The sequence below is a fragment of the Eleutherodactylus coqui genome, chromosome 5, assembly GCF_035609145.1.
Source record: "Eleutherodactylus coqui strain aEleCoq1 chromosome 5, aEleCoq1.hap1, whole genome shotgun sequence".
NCBI classification, from domain to species: Eukaryota; Metazoa; Chordata; class Amphibia; order Anura; family Eleutherodactylidae; genus Eleutherodactylus; species Eleutherodactylus coqui.
This window is the reverse complement of record NC_089841.1, coordinates 68,525,348-68,551,782: the sequence shown is the minus strand read 5'-3', so window position 1 is coordinate 68,551,782 and position 26,435 is coordinate 68,525,348. Positions and strand designations below refer to the sequence as shown.

The 26,435-nt window shown below is 45.6% G+C and overlaps 1 protein-coding gene across 1 annotated transcript; it reads right to left on the bottom strand.

Moving 5' to 3' along the window:
* Positions 1–854: 854 nt before the first annotated feature.
* On the bottom strand, positions 855–26,435 carry VCP (valosin containing protein). Its single transcript, XM_066602691.1, has 17 exons — positions 26,228–26,435; positions 18,124–18,235; positions 17,520–17,692; positions 10,148–10,290; positions 7,517–7,647; positions 7,282–7,413; positions 7,099–7,201; positions 6,607–6,740; positions 6,368–6,503; positions 6,126–6,238; positions 5,701–5,865; positions 4,185–4,307; positions 3,674–3,886; positions 3,278–3,586; positions 3,022–3,177; positions 2,785–2,939; positions 855–1,568 (listed from the first exon to the last, which is right to left on the bottom strand). The coding sequence occupies exons 1-17, from the start codon at positions 26,242–26,244 to the stop codon at positions 1,466–1,468; spliced, it is 2,418 nt and encodes an 805-aa protein (XP_066458788.1). The 5' UTR covers positions 26,245–26,435; the 3' UTR covers positions 855–1,465.

Sequence of the window (26,435 nt, the reverse complement as noted above, 5' to 3'; positions counted from 1 at the left end):
TAATGTTGAAACACACCAGGCCGGATCCTCAGTGAAGCAGGGCAAACTTCTAGGAATCCATAGTAGGCTTCCAGCACCGTAACACATTACTTTATCAGGTTTTAGAACCTGCAGAGGTGTGAATCCATAAATACTTACACATTTCAGATCAAAGTAGATTCATATTCATAGCGGTGATTCCTTCTAATGTGTTATACACTACCTGTTGTCATGTCTATAGAAATCAGAGATAAGAGTGATAACAGGAAGTGCAGGAGCATGCCTTCTCATGCTGCTCATAGACGTCTATGAAGTGGAGGGAGGGGGAGGAAGGAGCCACAGGAGGGATATGGAGGCAGAGAGACTGCATGAGCGCAGCTTGTAGTATTCTCACCTCAGTGCTAGTCACATCTACACTGCTCAGTACTGCTGTATATCTACACCCACCAGTTAAGGGATGACTGAGAAGTAGAGTCTCTTCGGTCCTGGACAAAGATGACCGCATTGCTTCGCTGACTACCTCATGCACACTGTGTATTAGTATGCATTGGTAGTATGAGGCATTACATGCTGCTCTGACTAGCTAGAGCTGCTCACGTGGACAGCACTGGCCATTCAAAGCAGTGTGTAGTGTCAGACTAATGATGCATATTAATGTATAGTATGCATCAGGGTGTCAGAAGCAATGCAGTCATTTTTGTTTGTCTAGGACTGGAGAGATGCTTTAAGACATACAGCCTACAGAACAGAAAACAGGTGCTAAGTGCAGGATAGAAGTTATAGAACGACTAGAAATAAGTGTTATTCCTCATCTACAGTGTATTCATCTGAAATGACTTTAAAGCTGCAACACCAAAATAAAGACAAGACGGTAATATCAGTGATCAGTCAGTTTATTCTCACGTTAGACGTCAACCTGCGTTTTTTGTTTTTATAATCCAATAACATTATGCCCAATACCAACATAAAAAACCCACTGCACGTTCTTGTCTGCAGCAGTCTGGACACTCGTAATAGTGTTAAATTAATTCCGAAGCATGCATTTGTTGCTTGAATCTCCTTTTATGCACCCATAGGAATAATCACCTTTTAAGAGCCAGAGGGGCAGCACCTGTATCCTGACCACAATGGCCAATGAAAGGCCCAGCTTGTCCAAGGTCTAGATGGCTGTAAGACCTTGACCGGAGAATGAAGGCTTGGAATATCAAGCAACAACATACATGTCTGCTCCAGGTGCTGCGAGTGCCACAGGAACGCCACGCAAGCCCCCGCCAGCAACACAGGGAGGTGGAGAGAGGAAAAAAAATAAAAAGTCGGCCTGTATCCTGAGAGACCCGGCGCCCGTCTTCTCACACCCAAGTAACAAAACAAAAACCAGGAGTGGGGTGTGCAGCTACGCTGTTCTGACTGAGGAATGAAAAGCAGAGTGTCCATTAACGTAGGAATTTCAATTGCTGTACAATGAGGGACGGCGTCAAAGGCTCATCTAGCCGTAGAGGTCGTCTTCTTCTTCGGTAAAGTGGCTCCCACCAGCTCCACCTCCTGCACCTTGGCTTGGACCAGCTCCTCCTTGGCCTCCAGATGGAAATCTAGGGGAGAGCAGATCAGTTATTCTATGGCATAAAATCAGATCTGCTACATTGTAATATTCTGGTTAATTAAAAGGGCTGGCCTTTAAGTAAAGCCCCCCTGCTGCTTATAGGTATGGCATGTAAATATTGGATAGCGGTGGTTTTCATGTTGAAAGCTTTTAAAAGGGATTGAAAGTTTAGCCACTGCAGATACAGGCAACAGGATCCCCTATATCTGCACATGCACTAAACTCATTCAGCACTTGTGCAGAAGAGGACACAGCCAGAGAAGTGGTAATTATGGCATTTGCCATCTTGAGAGCCAAGAATGCAGAGACCCACCACCGTCCAGTGTCTACACACAGTAGCCAATGGGAAAAAGGGGGGACTTGAATTGAAGAGCTGCAGTAAGGAATAGGGCGATTTACAGTTTACTGTAAGCACTTCACTATAAAGTGGCCAACGCCTTTAAAGTGTGTAACGTTACAAATACTTTGCCTTACTAGAACTGATTTTGATTAAGATCTTGTCTAATACTCTAGACACATCCAAAGCTGCATTGCGAATGCTGTTGGATTCCTACTTTCTAATTGTACGACCTCAGATGCATTAGGGGGGGGGGGGGATTCCGTTTTCACAATACTCTAATGTTAAAAAGGTGGTATTACACTCAATGTAATGCAGTAGGGAGCAGTGCATTATGGTATTGCAACTTAACCCTTAGGGCTATCAGAATTATGGACATAGGATGGCAAAAAAAAAAAAAATAAGATTTAAAAGGGGTTTGTCTGGGAGATGCAGGGAGCTGGAAGAGGCGAGTATACGATTTATATCGTAGCATGGGGAACAGTCTGGTTTTTTTTTTCTCCCCCAAAACGCATCTTGGAAACCCCTTTAATCTATGAACGTTTAAGAGCGGAGGTGCATATTACGTCTATGGGTGCCTGTACACAGTGCGGATCTCCGCTGATGGTGAGGCAGCACCTGAACTTGTCAATTCAAACATGATGAGTTCAGTTGCCACCCAGCAATCAGGTGAGATGCACTTATGTTTGCAGTGCTACTCCGCAAGGTCTTGGAGGAACTCTAATGCAAGCATTTTATTTATAGGCTGACATGTGGCAGGATGCGGCTGCTTGATAATCTCCAGCAACATCTAACATTTGTGGAAATGGCTATTCGTTCCTTCTATGTAACTTCACAATTATCCAGAATCAAATGCTGCTCAAATTACCTGAAACTGCCAAAGCCACGACTCTGCTGCAAAGTCTGTGCGAACATTTCATATTTTCTGATGTCATTGTCGCTGACAGAACGTCGGGCGAAACGCATGGCTTCCTCAAAGTGATCCCTACGGATTTCAGGTACAGGGTCGTCTTCTTCCACCTCCTACAGGGAAACCAACAAAAGAATCAGAAGCAGAACAAGAACCACGAAATAAAAGCACTGATCTACCAGTTTCTTTCCATACCATGGCAGCAGGGTTTGTCTGTCTCTCCCGCTCTCTTCTGATTTCATTCTCAATGGATTCACGGATGGCCAACTTACAAGCCCGCTGACAGATCTCAGTCAAGTCAGCACCAGAGAAACCATTGGTCATCTTAGCCAGGAAGTCAAGATCCACATCCTATGTGTAAGAAGCATAAAAAGTCACAGAAGGTAATATATGTATATATAATACAAAAATACAACATAAAGCAACATAGTCTGTCTAGAAGATTACTTGCCTTGGCCACTGGAGACTTCCTCAGGTTTGCTTTAAGAATAGCAATGCGGGACTTCTCATCTGGGAGTGGGATATAGATGAGCTGGTCGAGACGTCCAGGACGCAGAATGGCTGGGTCAATGATGTCGGGTCTGTTGGTGGCTCCAATGATAAAGACATTCTTTTTGGTAGACATTCCATCCATCTCCGTCAGGATTTGGTTGATGACTCGGTCAGCGGCTCCACCACCATCACCAATGTTACCACCACGGGCCTTGGCTATGGAGTCTAATTCATCAAAGAAGAGGACACAGGGAGCAGCCTGACGAGCCTGCAGCACAAGACACAAACATTAATATGGAAAGGACGCCGAAAACTTCTGCAAAGCAGCATCAGATGTTCAGCAATTAGCCCTTACCTTATCAAAGATCTCTCTAACGTTGGCTTCAGATTCTCCAAACCACATAGTGAGCAGCTCAGGGCCTTTGATGGAGATGAAGTTGGCCTGGCATTCATTGGCAATAGCCTTGGCTAATAAGGTTTTACCACATCCAGGTGGTCCGTAAAACAGCACACCTTTAGATGGGGTCATACCGAACTTCAAGAACTTGTCTGGATGTTCAACAGGATACTGAAATAAGAAAGAATCAAATGTTAGAGGAATATAGAACACAAGTACAGAGGAAGATCAGATGCAATAATATCCTGCACCGAACTAGCTAGTTATGAGGGCACACACAATGTAACCCCTAATCCCACGTTATCTAATTTACTGCTAGGATGTAAGTTTTACCAGTGTAAGGGGATTTATTGTGGTTATGACTGTCCTACATGCAAGATTAGCGCACACAAACAATAAAAGATAGAGTCTGTGTTCTTTCTTGAGGAGCATTTGGCTACACAATTTGGAGATGACGACCATTACTTACTTGTACCAGCTCCTGCAGCTCCCTCTTGACATCTTCCAAACCACCAATATCTTCCCAGGTGACCTGTGGCACTTCAACCACCGTCTCACGCAGTGCTGATGGATTACTTTGACTAAGCGCCCACTACAAGGAATTAAGGAAATGTTACTTGTACATATGAGAGGAGAAAAACAAAAACATAAAAACTACTTAACTGATATTTTTATTATATAATATAGTCATGCAGTTTTGAGGGTTGTATGAAGCGGGCATGGATACAGCGTCCGCTGCATCCCGGTGGCCATCAGCTGTTTGACAGCCACCTGCAACTCTTTCAATTGGAGCTAGATCTGGTCACAGAAGTCAACTCTTTAGATGCCATCATCAAAGTTGACTCCAAATCTTAACAGTTAAAAGTGTGGAGGCTCCCAAGGTTGCTATGCATGGATGGCTATTAAGGCCTGCTTGCAGCATGGCTTAATAGACAACACTGCAAATCAGTATCTACTGCATTACTGAAGGAAAAATGTTTAAAGGGGTTGTCTCGCGAAAGCAAGTGGGGTTCAGCACTTCTGTATGGCCATATTAATGCACTTTGTAATATACATCGTGCATTAAATATGAGCCATACAGAAGTTATTCACTTACCTTCCCTGCGCTGGCGTCCCCGTCTCCATGGCTCCGTCTAACTTCAGCGTCTAATCGCCCGATGCGCAGAAGGGTCTCCTGCCTTCGGGTCTGCCCGGCAGCAGCTGTGTTCTGGCTCCGCCCCCTTCTACGCACCATCGCGTAGCTCCGCCCCATCATGTGCGCCGATTCCAGCCTCCTGATTGGCTGGAATCGGCACACGTGACGGGGCGGAGCTACGCGGTGACGCGTGGAGGGGGCGGAGCCAGAACGCCGCTGCTGCCGAGCCGAAGGCAGAAGACCCTTCTGCGCAAGCGCGTCTAATCGGGCGATTAGACGCTGAAGTTAGACGGAGCCATGGAGACGGGGACGCCAGCGCAGGGAAGGTAAGTGAATAACTTCTGTATGGCTCATATTTAATGCACGATGTATATTACAAAGTGCATTAATATGGCCATACAGAAGTGCTTAACCCCACTTGCTTTCGCGAGACAACCCCTTTAATAAACCTTTAAAGCAAAAATACAATTTAAAATAGAAAAAAAAAATTCCCATATCAAAATATAAAACAAGAAAATCACATTCACATATTTGGCATCTCAAGGTTTGTAAAAGTTCAAACTATTGAAATATCGCACTATTTAACCTGCATGGGGAGCACCATTAAGAAAAGTAAAAGAATGCCAGAATTGCGTCACGCTAGCTCCCAAAAAATTAAAAAAGTGATCAAAAATATGTATGCAACCCAAAACGGTACTGGTAAAAAAAACTGCAGCTTTTTAAAAAATTAAAAAAAACAGTCCAGTCAATAAAAAAATAAAGTTACGGGACTAAAAACAAAACAAATTAGAAAAATCTCTGGTCTTGAAGGGGTTAAGACATTTTAAAAAAAATCCACTTTATTACATACCCTGAAGTCATCCATTGTGACAGCCAATGAATTCATTACTTCAGCATCTATAGTTTCATCCTCCAAGTCGATGAGGTCCATCTTCTTGCGGATAGCTTGGAGAGCGGCCTCTGAGCACAAAGCTGCCAGATCAGCACCAACGTGACCATGAGTCTCATTGGCAACCTACATGACAAGAATGGAAAACACAGGAGTCATGTTAAACTGGGGGTAGACCTGTCGCAAACACTGAACCCATACACGCTTGACGGATATACATCCTGAGGACCATGCTGCTAGCAGTCCCCTTCTCTATTGCACTGCATTTTGACAAGACTGCTAGATAACTGTGCAGGAAATTTAGCCAATTAAAACCTGTGTGGCAGGGAAGGGGATGGGGTGGGTGGGGGGAGGGTGTCACATTCTCCTCATGGGATATTTCTTACTTGTTCTAGATCAACATCATCTGCCAATTTCATGTTCTTCGTGTGAATCTGTAGTATTTCCAGTCTTCCGGTAGCATCAGGGATTCCTATATCCACCTCCCTGTCAAAACGGCCTGGAAAAGACACAACATGAATTCAAACAATCAGTGATAGACAGGATTAAACTATGGCTGAATAATGAGCATATTGCCATCACATTAAACTTCCAATATTCACAGCAGTAATTCTGACATGGGGCTTACCGAAACGTCTAAGGGCTGGGTCTATGCTGTTGGGTCGGTTGGTGGCAGCCATAACAATGACGTGCGCTCTTTGTTTCAAGCCATCCATAAGCGTTAACAGCTGGGACACAATTCTGCGCTCAACTTCTCCATGTGTCTATGGACAGGAGGGGGAGAAACTGTTACAACAATGGCAAGACCTGAAAGTTTGCTAGAAAGGGCCATTAACTGTGAAACATAGAAGATGGCACTTCACATACCTTCTCTCTCTTAGGGGCAATGGCGTCCAGTTCATCAATGAAAATGATGGCGGGGGCATTCTTCTCAGCTTCTTCAAAGGCTTTGCGCAAGTTGCTTTCGGACTCACCAGCCAATTTACTCATAATCTCAGGACCTACGAACAGAGAAAGTGGTTATTAAACCAGTCAGAACACAAAACAATGTGTAGAAGCATAAAAAACTATTTCTTTGCAATCTTCTGGTGATTACATTTTTAAACGTGAAAGCCTATGCTAATACAATGCTGAGTTTACACCGTGAGTTGGTATAAGTCATCAGTTTCCAGTTTTTTTTGCCCATCCGACCCACTGAGAAATCTTAGATTGGAAGGTTCTTATGCACCATTATTTGTGCCTGCAACATTTAGAGAAAAAGTACAAATGGACAAAGCAATGATGGAAATGGATTGAACTGCAGCAGAGAGTGAAATGCTGTCCATACAGCAACTTTTCTATATACAAGGAAGTGCTCACCATTAATGAGGAAGAAGAATGCACCGGTTTCATTAGCAACAGCACGAGCAATAAGGGTTTTTCCAGTTCCTGGGGGTCCGTACAGCAAGATACCACGAGGCGGCTGCATTACAAGACGGATGACATTATCAACACTATAAAACAAAGAGCATTACCGGACATCCCATCAGACTCAAATATTACCTTCACACCAATAGCCTTGAAGAGTGCCGGGTGTCTTAGCGGAAGCTCTACCATCTCCTTGATCTGAGCCAACTGCTTCCTACAGCCGCCGATGTCATCGTAGCCGACTTCATTCAGAGATTCCTCCTCATCCTGGTAAAGCAAAGCATTTCATATATGAATTCTAGAATGACCTGTAGGAGACGACCGGCCAATATCAATATCACTGTTGGTAATGACGGACATCAGTTCCTACCTCCCGCTTAATAGGCTCTCCTTCACAGTGGATTACAGTATCTGGGGCCACAATACAATATGGGCTGGGATCCGTCTCCACCACCTTGAACTCCACTGCACGCATGCCTCCACGCACTAGGAAAATGTCACCTGTAGGACAACATCAGTAATGGGCTGATCACACAATTGTCAAATAAAATAGAAAAAAATACAACTTAGGCCCCATGTTCATGGCACGCGTGGATTTTGTGCAGAGAATCCCACACTGCCCGCGGCCAGTCAGCCCTGCATACCTGCATTGCCCGGCAGCGACGTCCATGCAGATCTCTCCACTTATGGGTAAGCTGTACTGCGTATGGTCCTCAAAGCTCACCGCCAGACATGCGCAGTACAGGTTTTTTTTAAATCTCCTGCTTTCCCGCAGATCCACGGCACGTGCACAATGTCAGCTGTGGGTGTGCTGCGGATCGGACAGCTTCCATTGACTTTAATGGAAGCAGTCAGTGTGGGATCTGCTAAAAAATGGAGCATGCTGTGATTTGTTTTCCGGACCAAAAGGCCCGCAAATCAAACCCACATGTTTTAATCCATTTGCAGACGCCCATGCATCTCTATGGACGACTTGATTTGCGGATCTCCCACCCGGATTTCGCAAATCAAATTTGCCTGTGGGCATTGGACCTTTAACTGCACAGATGTTGTGAGTGAATCAGAAATCCCTAAGTGGTCACTATAAAAGGGGTTGTTTGGCTATATTACACTGAATAAATATCCAATATGCTCAGTATCATAAACTAATAAGACAGACTCGGGGCCTTTGTAGTCGCATAAGCTGATGCAGTAGATGACATACCTTGAGCCACAAGAGCTCATGAGGGTCTGTATATGTGAGGCCACTGCAACTTGCTGGGATTTCATAGTGGGATTAAGTAACCACAGCCCCAAGTGGCAAAAGAGGACCCTTTTCAAAAGGGAGAACACTCCAAAAAAAAAAAAAAAATTTCACCTAGGAGTTTTCGTCTTACTGCAAAACTCGGCATGCAGTTACATCTCAGGTAGATATGTAAATGATTAGAGTTGTGGTGATTAGATGAACGGTCTTGCTCCAATTCTTTACATGTGATTTTTGGACCCGGATCCAGTCCAACACGGGGCGAGCAATATTGGTCACTGATTGTGACTGGAACAGAGTGCTGCTGTAATTGCTCTCTTTCTCTACTATAGATGAACGGTCTTGTCACCAGACAGCCCATACCGTTGTGTTAGTGTCTGGAGACCTAGGGATTAGCACCTCAATCCTATGTTTGCTGTAGATGGGCACACTAAGTTAGTTAAGATCACCATAATATCATTTAAAGCGTACCAAAGTTTATTAAAAAAAACAAAACTCCTAAGTAGCCTCGGTCTTCGCTAGCCGCTGCTTTGCTGCGGTTTTCACTAAGTTTGAACTTAATCAATTCTATGTAGATTGTCCTACTTTTCTGCTGCACTGCTGTTTGCAATCCACTTACAGGTGTGTGTGGGGGTGGGGTAGTTGAGTCCTAAGTAGTCATTCTGCAAGTGTTGTACTGGCTGAGACTTCCTATCCCACACTGCCTTGCATAGCCCTGCTGCAATCAGCTGCAGACCAGCATCTCTGTGCCCACTCCTCTGCTGCATATAGTAACTAGTAGTGTCCCCATATCCCTGTTACTAGAGAAGCCAAATGCCTAATGACAGGCAGTGGATTACAAATGTGCTGGAAAGGAGAGCTCTAGTGGGAGCTTCTCCAAACATAATTTTTGAGTGGTAAATTTTTTTTTATGCTAATATATTACAAGATTGGCGATACAGTCTGCTAGATGGGCAGAAGTTGTGTCCAAAGTTACTGTCCATTTAACACCATGTGCAAACTAAGAAGTCTTTTATACGTTAAGTACAACACAAAAGATGTAAGCTGCAACTGTAAGGGTTCATTCACAAGGCCGTATGTGTACAACGCTGGAGTATCTTGCAGTGTTGTAGCATTGCAGCCTATTCACACCGCTGGCAGAGATCACGTACGGGCTGCGATTGGCACAGTGCATTCCTGGGATTCTGACGCCACAGATATGCGCAGTGTGACCTTTTTCCTTCAAATTCCCTGCTCTGTGTAGAGCTGCGTATTAAATTCTGTCCATTCGCAGGCATTGTGAAGGGGCAAAGTTTCAATATGCAGTCCTTCAAGGAGAAATAGAGCATGCTGCGATTTATTTCTCCTGCGTTCTATACGCAGTGTACACTCGCAGTTCCAATGCAGGTGTGAATGGAAGACTGAGAGTCCATAGACTTTCATTGCCTCCATTCATCACGTATTATGCACGGGAAACACACGTGCGTAATACACGCTAATATTACGCCTGTGTGAATGAGCCCTAAGAGGAAGACATTACCTCAACATTTCACATTGCAGAAAAATGCTTATGAATCTGAAAGCTTACGGATTAAAGTGAACCACCACTTGTAACTGACCACACACAACTGCATCATGACATCTACCAGATGCCGCAATGGACGAGTGATGCTAATCACTTGGAAAGCAACATAAAAGCAGCTGACGCAGGGAAGAGAGCGCACAATGCCATCAGTCACGGGTACAGCGTGGATCTGAGCCTGTACAGTATGTCAGTACCTTTCCTGATGGGTCTGTAAGCTTCCAGGAAGTAAGGCTTCAGATAGACTTCAAACAGGTTGCCGGTGATGCCCTCCACGGTGTCATCTATTGGTAGGACATGAATGCGTTTTCCATACTTCACATCTGGACATGGCTGAATGCTGCACAAAAACAAAAGAATCAGTTTAGTACAAAGTTAGACTATCTGGTTACAGCCAGTAACAAAGGCATCAGTGGCATTTACATCACGTTAGTTCAGCATCTGCACAGGTGATTTGCACTCTGGGAATCGGTGTCCTTTTACCAGGCACTTGTACAGTAATCTGCCGCTACCAAGACCCACTACAGTTAAAGTTACTGCGATAAAACATCCATTTAGTGTAACCAAGGGATAGGGACGGGCGTAGACAAAGACGTTGCATGTGCAAGTTCTAGAACACTGGCAAATCACCCCCAAAGAGGAAAAGATAAAATTCCCCCTGATCCCAAGCAGCGACCAGACTGGATCACTCATCAAAACCAAATTCTATACATTTCCATAAGTGTTAATGGTACTTCCTTCTAAGAGATCCAAATCTGTATTGAAGCTCCCGGCACCGACTCCTGAGGCCGGTTATCCACAGACCCGCTGCTCCTGTGATAGTGATCTGGTCGCCTCTGGAGAATGAACCTTGTTTTTCCTTGGAGGGAAGCGCCCCCTGCCTTCGGACTGCATTTTACATGGAACAGCTTTTCACCTAATTTTTTCTGCAGGCCTTTTAAATAATTACAGATTAAACCAGCTTCCTTCCTTTAGGGCTCATTCACATGTGTGTGGCGACAGCATTTTACACGCGTTATACACTGTACCAATCTGTCATAGACTCCTATGTTGCGTGAAATACATGCGCAGAAAAGATTGCTGAATATTCTATCTGGACGTGTATACATGCCAGGATAGTGTACAGCAATTCAGCACATGCAGCGTGTGTGTCTCTTGTGGGTGGCATGCAACAAATTCAGCTCTCATGTAGCCACGCTAAACGTCCATTTACACACAAAGATGATCACTCAAAATTTGTCAGAAACTGACAGCTTTGAGGGATCATTTTGCATTAGGTACTAAGATGTTAATTAGCTGCTAATGTCCATTAGCAGGTAATTATCATTTGCATGTTAGTCAACTGCCAAGAGATGTATTTACAGAACAGTAAGTGGTCTGTTCTTTAAATACATACCCATTGTTCTGCCAGCTAATAATTTAAGCGCTTCCACGCGGAGAACGCAGCATGGCTTTTATGCTGAGCTGAACTCAGGGATGGACGAAGAGTGCACACATTTACACACAAAGATGATGGCTCAAAAGCAGTCGTTTGGATGAATTTTGAGAGATAATCGGGTGTAAAACAGCCTTTAGACGTCCCAAAACTCTTTCAAGCTTTCCTCAGAACTAGGGTCCCTTTTTACACGGCTCTATATGAGCAGGGAGAGGAGCGACGATCAATAGGATCCGTGCTTGTTTAACGGGCGTTCACACGGGCCAATTCAGAATGTATGGGGGGATGAATGATTGTTCAGACCCCACTGTTTATTCGCTGTTGGTAACACGCACTCTGCTTTCATTTTTGGTGCCACACGAAAGATGTCACCACACAATGTAGGGTTTGCTGATCTGTTGGTTGGTCAGCAAGACCTTCACAGGGGCAGAAGATGAGGAAAACAAACATGTTGTTCTTAATTATCTGCCTGTGTAAAAAGCCCTTAAAAGGGTATTTCCAAGATTGGCTTATCACTTGTCCAAAGGATAGGTGATAAAAGTCAGATAGGTGGGGGGGGGGCTCTCACTGCTGAGACCCCCACTGATCCTAAGAATGGGGTTCTGTGTCCCTCTCACCTCCTCACTGCACCGCCTCAACTTACATTGAGCAAGCGTGGCGCCGCTCCATTCATCTTCAATGGGAGTGCCTGAGATAGACTTGTACTCGACTCCCATCAGCCTCTACAGAATGTATGGGGGACAAAGCCTTGTATTGCTTTTGTGAAATTCCAATTCTTTCCAGGATGAGAGGATAAGAAATGGTGATTTCAATAGGAAAACTAGCATCCCACTCGCATGCATATAGAGCCTTGCAATGTATTTATGCCCCCATTGAAATCAATGGGTGATGCGTTCCAAGAAATGCAGAAAAGAAATAGGACAAGTGACAATTTTTTTACCTCACAACATCGCTGTGAGGGAAAACAACACTCATGTGTATGACTCCATTCAAAAGAATGGAGTTCATATTCACACAAGTTTTCTAAGGCCGCTTTCACACAGGCGTCAAAATTGCGCAATTTTGCCACAATGCAATAGTGCGAGAAAATGCATGCTTTCTAATGGATTCCTTCACATTAGCGCTGTTTTCTCTGAAGCTATCTTGCGAGGGAAAAAAAATTGTGGCATGCTCTATATTGCCACGATTTGCGATTTTTTGTAGCCCATGTTTCCCAATGGAGCCTTTGTTTTTGGTCGCAGTGCAACACACGAAACCGCAGTTCTCGTCTGATGCGATTTAAGCCGTAGCCCGAAACTAAGCCCTAGCTGCACTTGGGGAAAAAAGGGGGGGAGGGGGGGGCAAAACACACTTACCTAGCAGGCTCGGTCGGGGGCCTCCCGCTGCTCTCCGGAGCTCTGTTCTCGGGCGCCCACAAAAAAAAAAAAAAATCACTTCCTGCTTGCTGGATTCATAAATCCCACCTCCAGGAAGCAATGTCTCTGATTGGTTCATCCAGAGCTACATTGATTGGTTGAGTAGTACTGGATGAACCAGAGCATTTGCTTCCTGGAGGGGGGGGGGGGGGGGAAGAGATGTATAAATCTAGCAACCATGAAGTGATCTGTTGGTGGCCGGGGACTGCAGGACACCCGGCGGAGCTCCGGAGAGCAGCAGGAACCCAATCGAACCTGCTAGGTAAGTATTCCCTTTTTTTCCTTGCAGCTAGGTCTTAGTTTTGAAGAGCACTCAACCTTCTTGCGATTAAAAAAAAAAAAAAAAACGCGCGAAGCAGCGATGCATGATTTTTCGCAGGAAAGTGCATTGCTGTCGCAACTAAATCGTGGGGACAAAGCTGCGATATCGCTGTTACCTGTGTGAAAAAGGACTAAAGCATAGAAAATGCAGAAAATAATTCCCAGAAATTCCAATTAGTGTGCAATATTTCCGCCGCTGCCCTGTGTATACCAAATGATCGTGAAGTCTATAGTGAGAAATGCAGCACAAGGTCCACTTAAATACAAGCAGAGGCCACTTAAATACATGCCATGACACCAATGAATGTGACCTTTCTAACTGTGCACAGAACAGCAGAATTTAAAGTCTGGCTGGTACACAGTGTCGCCTCAGGTCACAGAGTGTAACACCCAAAGAGCATGAGTATTAAAACCAGAGCGTCCCGACACCTTGGCCCTGTAAGACGAAGGCCTCATGTCCACGGGGAAAATCAGGCCCGCTACGGATTCTCCATAGAGAATCCGTAGCGGGTCCCTCCTGCCCCACGGACATGAGGCATAAAAATAAGAATAAACTTACCTCTCGCCCGCTCCGGATCTTCCCTTCGCCGCGGCTTCATCTTCTCTCCGTCGCGGCCGGATCTTCTTTCTTCGGCTCGGCGGATGCGCAGGGCACGTCGGTTACGTGCCCCGCGCATGCGCCGGCCCGAAGAAAAAAGATCCGGCCGCGACGGAGAGAAGATGAAGCCGCGGCGAAGGGAAGATCCAGAGCAGGTGAGTAAATTCCGATTTTGGTCCCGCGGATCCGGACAGCTTCCATAGGCTTCAATAGAAGCCCGCGGGAGACCCGCACGAAAATGGAGCATGGTCCAGATTTTTTCATGCTCCATTTTTTTTAAAATCACTTTTATTGACCATCCGCGGGTATTTATCTACCCACGGGTGGTCAATCCATCCCTATGGGATGCGGATCCGCGGGCAGGAGAAGAGTTAAAATCCGCTGCGGATTTTAATTCTTCTTTTGCCTGTGGACATGAGGCCTAAGGTGTGTTTTAAGAGTTACAGCAACATGCACCTAATGGGTAAAATAAAGGATATTACAGAATGTGTGCAGCTAAGCAGCAACCAGCACAAGGTAATACAGGTGTCCGATGTCACTGAATGAGCAATAGGCCTTGGTGCATTTTATAAGAGGTCTAAAATGGAACTCCACAACCAAACAGCCCCATTAACTGAGTTATAGTGCTGTTCGGGAAAGCAACGGGGAGCCGGGGCATATATCTTTTTCTTTAAATTCTCACCCACTGTGGAGGGTCTGGCGCAGATGTGTAACCTCGTGAAGCCACTGTCTGGTTTCTACGCCCAGCTAATAGAGCATCTGGCCCCGATGAAGAGGAGGGTCACCCGGAAGTGGGTCAATGATATTCTAGATCTGTTGTCAGGGGAGGATGGGGACATACTGGAGCGTTCTGGCCCCCCATTTGATTAGCACTAAGGACAGACTTATTCAGACCAAGTTCTTGCATCGGATATATTACACTCCCTTCAGACTGCACGTTATGGGTTTGCTTCCCTCAGCGACCTGCCCACGATGCTGGATGGCTGATGGGACCGTTATGCATATGTTCTGGGACTGCAGAGTCCTGCGAGATTATTGGATGGACGTTCTCATTCATGGAGTCTCACCTGGAGGCCCCAAGGATCCTGTGCCTCTTCGGGCTTGTTGGAAGCCTCGTTGTGGCTGGGGAAACCTGCACCTTATATAAAAATTGCAGCTTTTTTACGCTTAAAAGACGATACTGCTGAACTGGAGGCACCCGAGAGGCCGACCAGGAGGGCATGGATCCAGGTGGTAAACTGTGATTCCTATGCATAAGCTGACGTATATGGCCAGGAGATGCCGGAGAAGTTTGATAAGATCTAGGGTGCGTGGGTGAGCTGCCCTGCAACGGTGGGAGAGGGATCTGCCTGAGTGTTGTGAGGGGATGGAGTGAAGAGTACCTGTTTGACCTAAACTCTGTTTTCTATCCTCCTTTTCTGTTAAGTCGCGCTGTGTTTGGGGGGGGTTGCTATAGTTCTTATTTTTGTTATTTTCAGACTTAAGGTTTGGGAGCCACTTTCTGTTGTTCTTCTCATTATCAATAATTGATTAAGTTAAAATAAAAATATAAAGCCAAATGTTATGACTTATAGGTAATGTACGCACATATGCAAATAATTACGCTCTGTTTTCATGTACAATGTGGCGCCATTATGATGTACACTTTCTGTGCCCACTGTTCAGTGCAGAAGAGAAAAAAAAAAAAAACACTTAGCCCGGCTTCCCATCCTCTCCCTGAACAGCAGCATAACTTACTGCCCTTTTACATGACGAGAGTCTTGCCATTCTCGTTTACCGGAGCACAAGGGCCGGTGATGTCATCACCAGCTCATTCACGCGCACTAGTCGTTCAATGTTTCACATTCCTATGTGAAAACACTGAACAATCAGCTTACACTGCACGAGAAGAGCACGACCCGGCTCTGGTTTTGAACGACATTAGTCTGAGCGACATTAGTTTGTTCGCCCGCATTTAAACTATTATCGTTTGAGCGATAATTGTTCCATCTAAACGAAGCTTTAGTTTATGGTGCTGTTCAGAGGTGAAAGGTTTCCTTTAATACCATAAACTGGAAATTAAAAGGGTTGTCTAGGACTTTTATGATTAGCAGATCATACCACCAGTTAGTAGCTGATCAGTGGAGATCTGAGCAGCAGACCCCTCCTGATCATCTATTGATGACCTGCCCCGAGGACATGTCAACAAAAAAAATAAATAAAAATTAAGAGCATGAAACAACCCCTTTAAGAGTCAGTGAAAGGGAGAGTATATATGTTATGTCAAATAATACTATATTAAACCCCTTAAGGACACCCCTCCCCCCCCCCCCCTTTTGTTTTTTCCTCCCCCCCCTTTAAAAAAAAAATTACAACTTTTTTTTATCCATTGACGTAGATGTCTGAGGGCTTGTTTTTTGCTACACAAATTGTATTTTTCAATGGTACTATAAAAAGTTCAAAAAAATTAAGTGGAGTGAAATAGGGGAAAAAAGTTTCACGATCTTTGGGAGGGTCTTGTTTTATACAGCAACAAAAATGACAACTATTCTATAGGTCAGAACGATTACTAAGATACCAAATTTAAGGTTTGGTTTGTTTTTTTTTTGCTGTACTACTTTTATTTTTTTTCCAAAGGTATTTAATTATTTTTTGCTGCCATCTCCTGACAGCCTTTTATTTTTCAGTCTACATAGTTGTGCTCGTTTTTTGTGGAACATCCTGTAGCTTCTATTGGTACCATTTTGGAATACATACGACTGATATTATTACATCTTTCTCGGAGACTGGATGACAAAAAACACAATTCTGGTGTTTATTTTTTTTCTGATGACGTTCCCTGTGCAAGGTAAATGCTGCGTTACTTTTATAGATCAGATGTTTACGGATGCAGCAATACCAAATAGGTTTGGGGGTTTTATTATAAATATGGCAAAAGGGTTTTTTCTTTATTTTAAACTTTTCTTACCTTTTATTTTAATAATTGATAAAACGTGTTTAAATTTTTCAATTTTTTTTTCAGTCCCTACAGAGCACAAGAACTTGCAATGGTTTGATCGCTTCTTAGTATGATGTATTGCCATAGCATTACATTATACCGCAATCTGACAGGCAATCTGCAATATACATAACTGTTAAATGAGGGAAAAAAATACCATAGTGCTATTCAAATCCACCTCAAACCTTTATAGTCAAAGAATGTACCACAGTTTAACATCCCCATGATCACTCAGCCAATCACCGGCCTCCGCTGGCATCTGTGCAGAAACAGAATGTGACTGCTGAGGCCAGTGATTGGCTGAGCATTCGCATGAATCTGTGTTCGCCAAACTCCAGTCCTCAGGTACCCCAACAGGTCATTTTTCGAGATAGTCTATGCTGTGGTGGTGTCTGAGGCACCGACAATAGTTATTTCACCTGTGCAATACTGAGAAAATCCAAAAAAACATGACCTGTGGGGGTCCATGTGGACTGGAGTTTGGGAAACACTGGCATGAATGATGATCAGTATGTGCCCTCTGCAGTAGCTTCTGGGACTGGACCAGGGGAGTAATTTAAAGAGGAGGTATACTTTTTCTTATGTACACTGTTCTCGGCCTCCTGTATTTTTTTTCTCGCTCTAAAAACCCCTTTAAAAGTCAAAACCGAAGAAAGGCAGTATGTGACTTCAAGCTCCTCCAGTGAAACTGATGGGATATTCAGCCATCATCAGCATTAAAGTGTTGAACTGATGTGGCTTCCCATGCAAAGAGCAAATTGTGAAGGACACCTTTACAAAGAAGGAATTCCAACTAATTCCCAGCAGACAGGATCTGACTTACCTTATTACATCTCCAAGCCGTACCCGCAGGTTATTACGTACAACCCTGTTCATACGGATCTTCTCATCTGAGCAGGTGTCATCAGACAGGACAATGCACACAGCTTCCCTCCTCTTCTTTCCCTTCAGAAGCACAGTGTCCCCCCGGAAAAGCTGAAGCTCGTCCATTTTGCCCTGCAAAATCATTCACTATTAGTTTGGTTGTCTGACCATACAGAAAAGATAGATTATTTTAAACATAAAGTGGCAACATTCTCTGCAGCACTGTACAATATACTGAGACTTCTAGCAGCTTTCTTGTAGCTCACGGCACTCACCTTCTTGTGCTGGTGCACACCAAATAGGATGCATCTATAGCTACTGGTGAAGTTATACACTACAGACCATGGGACATTATTGAGGTGGTGCTGCTGGATCCTTCTATATCTACAGACCATGGGACATTATTGAGGTGGTGCTGCTGGATCCTTCTATATCTACAGACCATGGGACATTATTGAGGTGGTGCTGCTGGATCCTTCTATCTCTACAGACCATGGGACATTATTGAGGTGGTGCTGCTGGATCCTTCTATCTCTACAGACCATGGGACATGCTGCACGTACCTGGGACAGGGAGACAACGCTGTTATCTTCATTGATAGCCTCATCAACAATCAACCGGTTTGGTCGGCTCTTTTGCTTAAGAATTGCAGTGGATAAGTCATCGCCTTTAGATCTGTAGGGGAGAGAAGAACTTAATGTCATTTCTGTAAAAGCCAATTGATTAATGGGATATACTGGTCACAAGCATTTATCAACAATCTGCTGGATAGGTGATAAATAATAAATCTGCAGGGCCTCGACTTCTATGACCTCCAGCCATCTTCCCAACATTCCTCATTCCTCCCGCCAGGAGACCATGGTGGGGAGGGAGGCTGACTGGTCAGGTATGAGCCCTGATGCTCCACAGTCCTTAGCACTGGTGGTAGCAGATTGCAAGCGTGCCCCGCTCTGGTGAGGTGCCCTAGCAATCATACCCCTCCTGGACTGGATGTGCCGTGTCTGTATCTCAGTGCATCGGGGAGTGAGTATTACCCATCATGCACCAAAACACAGTCCAGCGGGAAGCAGAGGAGAACTGAAGCGGAGAATCAGTCTATAGTCTGGAAGCCATTATCTCCATTTAGTCCTATGAGACTCCTGTCCCTTTTACACGTGACGGCTGAATCGCAGGCTTCTCCTATGTGAAGCGCTGAGCGGGGAGCATTTATGCTGACTTAAAGTCAGTGAGAGCTTGTGAACAAACAGGTAGCAATTTTTTTGTAGTTACACTGTATGATCATCATTTAATGAATGGATTTTGAGTGATAATTACCCCATCTAAATGGGCCATCACACTGCGGCTTTCATAGGAAAAGCCACTTCTGGTCATGCAGCAGACACGGCTTGATCCAACTACAGCAGTCACAGTGGAGGTGACTGATGCCAGGGCCAGCTTGTTCATCATTATAGGGATCTGTATGTAGGTTACCTCCCCTAGTAAGCAGCTGGATGGCAATTGTACCCTGTGGAAATGATAAGACGTTTCCCCAAGTGGCCGTGTAACAATATCTGGATAAGTGACTGCTGCTAATCCCCAGAAGCCACTGGCAGACTGCACCATCCATAAAGCGGAGAGCGATGCTCCTGTTACACTGAATGACTGGGAACGACAATCATTTGCACGAGTGACCGACCCGATGAGGTCGTCACCAACCGGTTAGTTTAATCCCGGCTGAAGCTGAACGACTGACTAGAAGTAAATGATTTTCGTTAGTCGTTGGCTCGCGTTCAGACCGAACGATTATGGTACACGATAATCGTTCCATCTAATCGCACCATTACCCCTGTGTTTGGTCAGACTGGTTATCGGGAGTTACACAAGTTGCTCTGTGTGATTGTTCTCAGTGAGAGAAACCAAGTAATCTTGTAGATACGATAGCTTTAAGTGGCTAACAGAGACATGATGATATAGTGAGCTTTCAGATCCTCTATTGACCCTTCCTCAGGCTAAAATGGAACTGGTTTGGATGGAGCACATATATAATATACAGATACAGAGAGGACACAACTCTTGATTGAAATACAAATGTTCACACACAAATTTGAGAATGTTTTGCACACTACTTAATCAGTCCACTGAGCTCAAGAATGTGACAGTTTTATGATGTGTCTTATCTCTTCTTCAACTTGCACATGGAAGGAAATGCAGCACCACCTATTGGATGGCAACATTAGTACATAGTTTTGAATTTTTATGAAGTTTAAATTTAAAAAAAAAAAAAAAAAGGATTGGGAAGAGGATATCTCTCTTGACCTCCTTCAGACCTTTCAGATTTTCCACTTATACAAGAATCCCGGGCTGAGGTTTATTTCATTCTTGAGGGTGTCAAACATGGCCGTAAATTTGTACTCCCAAATTCTACTGTGACGCTGCGACTTGACATTGCCATGCAGTATAACAACTCTCATCTGCTCTATGCTGTGTCCCTGACCACAAAAATGTTTTGCTACAGGTAATTCAGTCTTTCCCTCTCTAAGTGGCGATGAGATCCTTCCATGTGTAGATTGAAGGAGAGAAGACACATCATAAAACTGTCACATTCCTGAGCTCAATGGACTGATTAAGTATTTGAGCTCAATGGACTGATTAAGTATTTATGTCTCAGCTCAGTTTGTCTGTTGTTTTGAGTGCAAAACAGTCTCCAATTTCTGTGTGTGAACATTTGTATTTAGATTAAGGTCTGCCCTCCCTGCATCTGTATATTATATATGTGCCCCATCCAAACCAGTTCCATTTTAGCCTGATGAAGGATCGATAGAAGACCCGAAAGCTTGCTGTAACATCATGTATTTTTGTTAGCCATTTAAAGCTATCATATCTACAAGATTACTTGGTTTCTCTCACTGAGAACAATCAGACTTTGCTCTACTGGCTAACACGGTACCAAACCTTTTTTTCATTTTACAAGTTGCTCTAGGATTGCATCACATCTCAGTCCTCTACAGATGGCAGCGCTGTGTGCTCAGAGGTTTATGTGAATGTTACCTCATCACAGGGATTGGGTAATACTGTTACCGTAAGCCACCTGGCATTTCACGCTGAATAGTAAAAAGGGGACACTCCGGTATAAGCCGACATTTACATCCAGGTCCACATAACACAAAGATGCAGCACATTTACGGACATGCGCCATGTTTTGGAGCTGCACACGTACCTTCTGGTAACTTGTCGGACACTTACTAGTGATCACTCAAGCACAGGCAAGAGCCGCTTTAATAATGCTAACTTGTTTAAAAAAAAAAGCAAAAAGTCAGCAAGTCCAGAGGTGAGCTCGGCTCTGCTTGCCCTTCCAGGGGTAGATGTACTTGGCTTTGTGAGTGGGAACGTTGGAGGAAGTGAGGAGGGAGGGCGACTTGTGTTTCTTTACAATCTGCTTGCAGATGCTGTTGTGGGATGGCGGGGTGTGCCGTGTATGACAGCAGGACTCCATCTGGTAACGTAACCAGAGAAGCCACAATGCACGGGCTCGCTAGCCACTGAGCACGGGGACACTGCCAGGAAGTCAGGAATAAACGTCCGCCACACGTGAAATAGCAAGACAACGGACTGCGAGCTTACCAAGACTGTGGTCACGCCACAGAGCATGTACTAAAATTTACACGGGCGAGCGCTTGTAAGCCAGCGATTGCGATGCGTTCTGCAAGACAGACCATCCCGGCACAGCTGATTTTCTGACTCATGAAAATTACATGTTATTTAAATAGAACATTTTTTGAAAACAATTTCACCTGCATGCGAGTGGTAATATGGGAGTCATATTTTGAGTTTCTAATCGCCATCATTTTCAAGATAACAGTTTGCTGTCAGTGAGTGGGACACCCAAGAGGCTAAAAGGGGTTTTTCCGGGACATAAAAAGAAAACGTTAAACGGGCTTAAAATGAACTAAAACTGAATACCCCCTGGAGGGAAGCAGTTGAGATGAGCAAGTATTCTATTTTAGCTCATTTTAAACCTTCACTTTTGATGCATGCACGTTACCACTCCATTCACTTCCATGGCACTGCTGGGGATGGTGACATTGGCTGCCATTTCTGGCAGTCCCACAGGAATAAATGGAGTGGTAGTTTACACATGTGATCATCACTCCACTCCATTCAGGGACACTGTTTCTTGGGAACAGTGGCGGTCCCAGGGGTAAGACCGCACCGATCAGATACTTCTCCGATATCCTGAGGATCGCACACAACAACATTTCGTAGGGATACCCCTTTACAATCACTCCTAAAACGAGCTGCTGACATTATTGTAGTCAGTCTGCTGTGCGGAGGATTAGGTCAGGTTACAGGGGTGCTGCAATTGTAGCAAGCTATCCCCGGATGGACAGAATAGGGGATAACTAGCTGATGGTGGGGGTCTGATCACCGGGACCCCCACTGATCTTGAGAACATGGATCCCATCGGTTCCCAAATGAACGGTGTGGAGGTCATGCAAGTGTGCCGCCGCTCCATTCATTTCACTGAGCACGCCAGAGATTGATGAGAACGAGCGCTCAGCAACCTCCGGCCCTCACACTGAAATGAATGGAGCAGCAGCACACAGACATGACCTCCACACCGTTCATTCTCAAGATCAGTGGGGGTCCCGGTGCTCAGACCCCCACCAATCAACTAGCTATCCCCTACCACATGGATATTGCCAACAACCCCTTTAAAGTAATCCATTCAAGAATACAAAATGAGTGATTGTAGGGAAAACGATCACAATGTTAATATAAGGGGGGTAAAGCTTGCTCTGTCCGGGGGTCCCTTGATCAATGTGTTCAAGATACCCCAGGACCCTTTTATGACTGGACAAAATTTCAGTCCACGCATTGGGTTACTACTCCTAGAAGTGTAATGGGGGCTTTTGCTGTCAGATGATTGTGTTTTCCTCCGTGGGGAGCAGCAGAGATGGTGAACACTGGCTTGTACCGACAGTCTGCCATCAGCACATTGCTGGGGGACACTTCGAACATAATGGGACTGGCCATACTAGGGAATGGGGTCATATAAGGTACCCGTGTACCACCAGGATACATGATGTAGAGGACGGGTATAACCTGCTGCCCAGTTACCACATCCCACTCCTCCAGTGTACGGGTCTGATGGGCAGCAGTAAGTACATGTGAACTTGTGATATTGACTGGACCTGATACGGTCATAGCAGAGGACAGCCCAAACTGCCTGATCTCCCCCCCCCCCCCCTTATATACTGTGGAGGGGGAGCTCCGGGAACTGCCCATTTTATGATTTTTTTTAAAAATCTGCACTAATCCTGGAAAACCCCTGTAAAACCTGTTCAATGTTCTGCTTATTCAGTATTTTCTGTCCCGCATGTCTGGCACTGACTGCTACCCCCTACTGTTTATATGGGGTATTGCATCTCCTTCTGGTGTAAGGAGGTCATCAAGGGAGACAATGAGAGGCCGGACACATCTACCCAGGAAGCCGGAGCTGTAACCAACCTGATCCGTTACATGACACCAGCCACCCCTACACTGTATACTGCAGGCTCCTAAAGGCCCTTTCAGACGCAACAAATTTCGCTCAAAAATCGCTCAAAGCTGTCTTTTGAGCGATAATCGTGTCTAACTGCACTGACATCGTGCGGTTTTCGTTCTCCCATCGCTGATTTTCAGCATACTGAAAGATCAGTTATCAGGAATTCACAGCAGGATACAGCTGATACTATTGTTTCAGCTGTATCCTGCTCCCTGACGACAGGCTGCGTATGAAGAACAGAGCAATCCAGCTGTGTTCTCCATACCCGGCACGGAGCGCTCGGCTGTTTAACAGCCGGGCGCTCCGAGCGGGGAACAGCTGGATGCAGAAGACAAGCGGGCATCCTCCGCTCGCAGCGCCTGGTGATCACTCAATGTTTGAGCGATCACCTTGCGCTGTAAAGAACACAACGATTATCGCTCAAAGATTTTTTGAGCCACAATTGTTTTGTCTAAACCAGGCTTCATACAGGACCTATCAAGACTGATCACAGTTACCCCCAGGGGGCGCACAACTTGTTTACTCTAGTGAAGAAAGCTGAAACCTCCAATCTGGAAACATTCTGCTTCCTACAAACCAGTAACTGATGGCAGCCATATACATTAGATGAAAGTCGACCAAACCCACCTTAAAGCCATTTTTTGGAACTTTTACACTTAGGACAAGTCATCAATATTAGATGGGCGCGGGTCCTAACTAATTAGCTGTTTGAAGGGGTTGCAACCATTAAAAAAGTGCTATAGACTCTTCATTTTCTACAAGGCACAGCATCGTACTTAATATAGTGGCATTGATCGGTATTACAACTCTATCCTATGCACATGAATGGAAGCGCTCACCCAAATACTGCAGCCCCTTTAACCAGCACCTGGGAGGGGAAGTCAGCCCACCACATCTAATATTGTAAAACATGGAAAAACCCCCTTAAAGTGTTACCCCAGAAATTACTTTTTACTTGTGCACAGTACAGGTGAGAGGTGAGAGTCTGGGTCCATTAGTAAAGCGGAGTTTAAATGGCACGGCGGTCGCATGTGCTCGGCTGCTGCATTCCCCACCAATGGGCTAACCAAGAGGCTGCGTACAAACACTCCGCTATTTTCAGCTACAAAGACAAATGAAGCAGCAGCCAAACATGCGACCTTCATTGCATTCAAACTCCTTGCCATTGTAGGAGTTATAGCAAGAAACCGGTAGCCAAAGAAGTGGTGCGGCCATCTTTCTTTGTCCAGAGGGCTGCTTTAATTTACAACAGATCAAATTGATATCAAGATTGGCGCAGGTCCAGACAGCGAGCAGACCTGGGGCTCATTCTCACAGCAGACTGTGCGGATCATCTGCAGAAATCTGTGCGTTTTCGTAACCCTCCATGTTCAATCCGTGTCATAAGTCACAGTGCAGAACTTCTTGTGCACAAGTTTAAAGATTGTGTAAAAAAACTGATATGTCAATTCTTGCCAAGATTTCTGCCCGGAAGCCACAGCAGGTGGGCACCCTTGTGTTGACCCACTCAATGGCACAATACCTCGCAGATGTGAGGCATTCAAATCACAAATCAGTGGCTTTCCTCAGTGGATTGAAGATGCCCGTGACCCCCATCCTCCAATGCACACCCCATCTGTCTGCTGGTACGTCCCTTTACGCCATGTTACAGGGCAGATTCATCACCGATTTCCCATCCCAGCTCTCCGCGCAGAAAATGAGCCACATTTACAGTAATAGCGAAGTTTCAAAATCGCATCCACACATTGCAGAAAAACATCCACTTGCTGCAAAATGTCTACTGCAGGCAGTGTGCAGAGAGCCCTGCAGTACAGGGCTGTCCAGATGTAAGCTGCAGATTGATCAGGTCATCAATAGTAGCCCCTGCAGATAAGCTGCTTGCAGGACCAAAGGGCTTGTGTACTGAGCCGATGACTGCAGGAAGCACACAGCTCTGTTCACACTACAGGGGTAAAGCTTAGTACTGCAGGCAAAGTTCTCATTGACAAACAGAAACCTTGCCTGTAATACCAAGCTTGGCCACTACAGTGAGTAAGGAGCTGCCTGCTTCCTGTTCAATGCATGAACACCCCAGCCCAGCAAACAAGTTGATCTGTGGGGTTCCTCTGCTAATCTACTAGTAAGGGCCTTTCAATAGCTTAGAACTGGACAACCGCTTTAAAATGCCACCACCAGTGCAGATCCACAACAAACTCGTTTTCTTGCAGCAGATTTTACCCTTCTAGTTGAAGGGGTTAAGTCTGCTGTGGATTCACATTGATGCAGATTTTTCGGCAGCACTAAGCCCACCATATGCCAGAGCGCCCCTTGGGTGCGTCACATGTAGCCAATTTTGTAGCGGATGGGCGTTAGCCTTTAGTTGAGCAGGTGAAGGCTGCTGGGGATCCGCGTCAAAATCTGCGCTATTTGGACACGGGTTTTGATGCAGAATTTTGGCAAGAGATTTTGGGGGTGACTCTCCGCTGCGCTAAGTCATCCCCAAATCCACTCCATGTGAACGCAGCCTCTAGGGACGGGCATAACAACTGGCGCCGGATAGAAGAGATGGGGAAGGTTCGCTTTTCCCTTAACATCTCCCGATTCCTTTCTTCACTCTCAGTTGGCCCTTTAATAACTGCCATAAAGCGCCGTCTGCCAACTGCTGCAAAACTACAACTGCCGACATGCTCCAACCACCAGTCATTGTAGTCCGGCTCACACGCCACCAATAACTACGTGACGCCAGAAACAAAGAAAAACTTTGACTATCCAAGTTTTCTTTCCGAAAGTCTGGCGGCGAGGGCCGGCGGGCACCACATGACTGGCGGCGTACGGTTACGACTCTACCAGAGAATATGTATAATTGTATATAACAGTGACAAGTGTGGCCCCCGGGGGCCCTCATCTGGGTACAGGAGAACAGTAGAGTCACTCCCCCCTGCCCACCGGATGGGGGCGCCCGTGTGTGGGGTTCGGGCCTGCATGACACAGCAGGATGCGGCAGCAGCCGGATAGAGCGAGGCCGGACAACTAGGCCGCAGTGGACCAGCAGAGAGAAAACCGTCCGCTTATCCGGCGCCCTCACCGGGATGAATGAGTAGAACAGGCCCCGGCCTCCGCCTGCCAGTACTGACCACCGCGGCCTACCGGCGCCCCTCACTTACTCTGATCCGGAAGCCATCCTCAGTGTCCGGGCCGTGCGCCCCGCCGCCGCTGTTAACTAGCTGGATGGTGACGAGTCCCGGGATTCTCGCTCGCGCTGGCTGCTCCGCCCCCTGACTCCGGTACACGCTGGCGGTGAACGTTTAGCACCCGGTGTCTCTCACTGTGTGACTGACTGCGGCGGGGGGAGGAGCTTGCGGCACGGCAAAG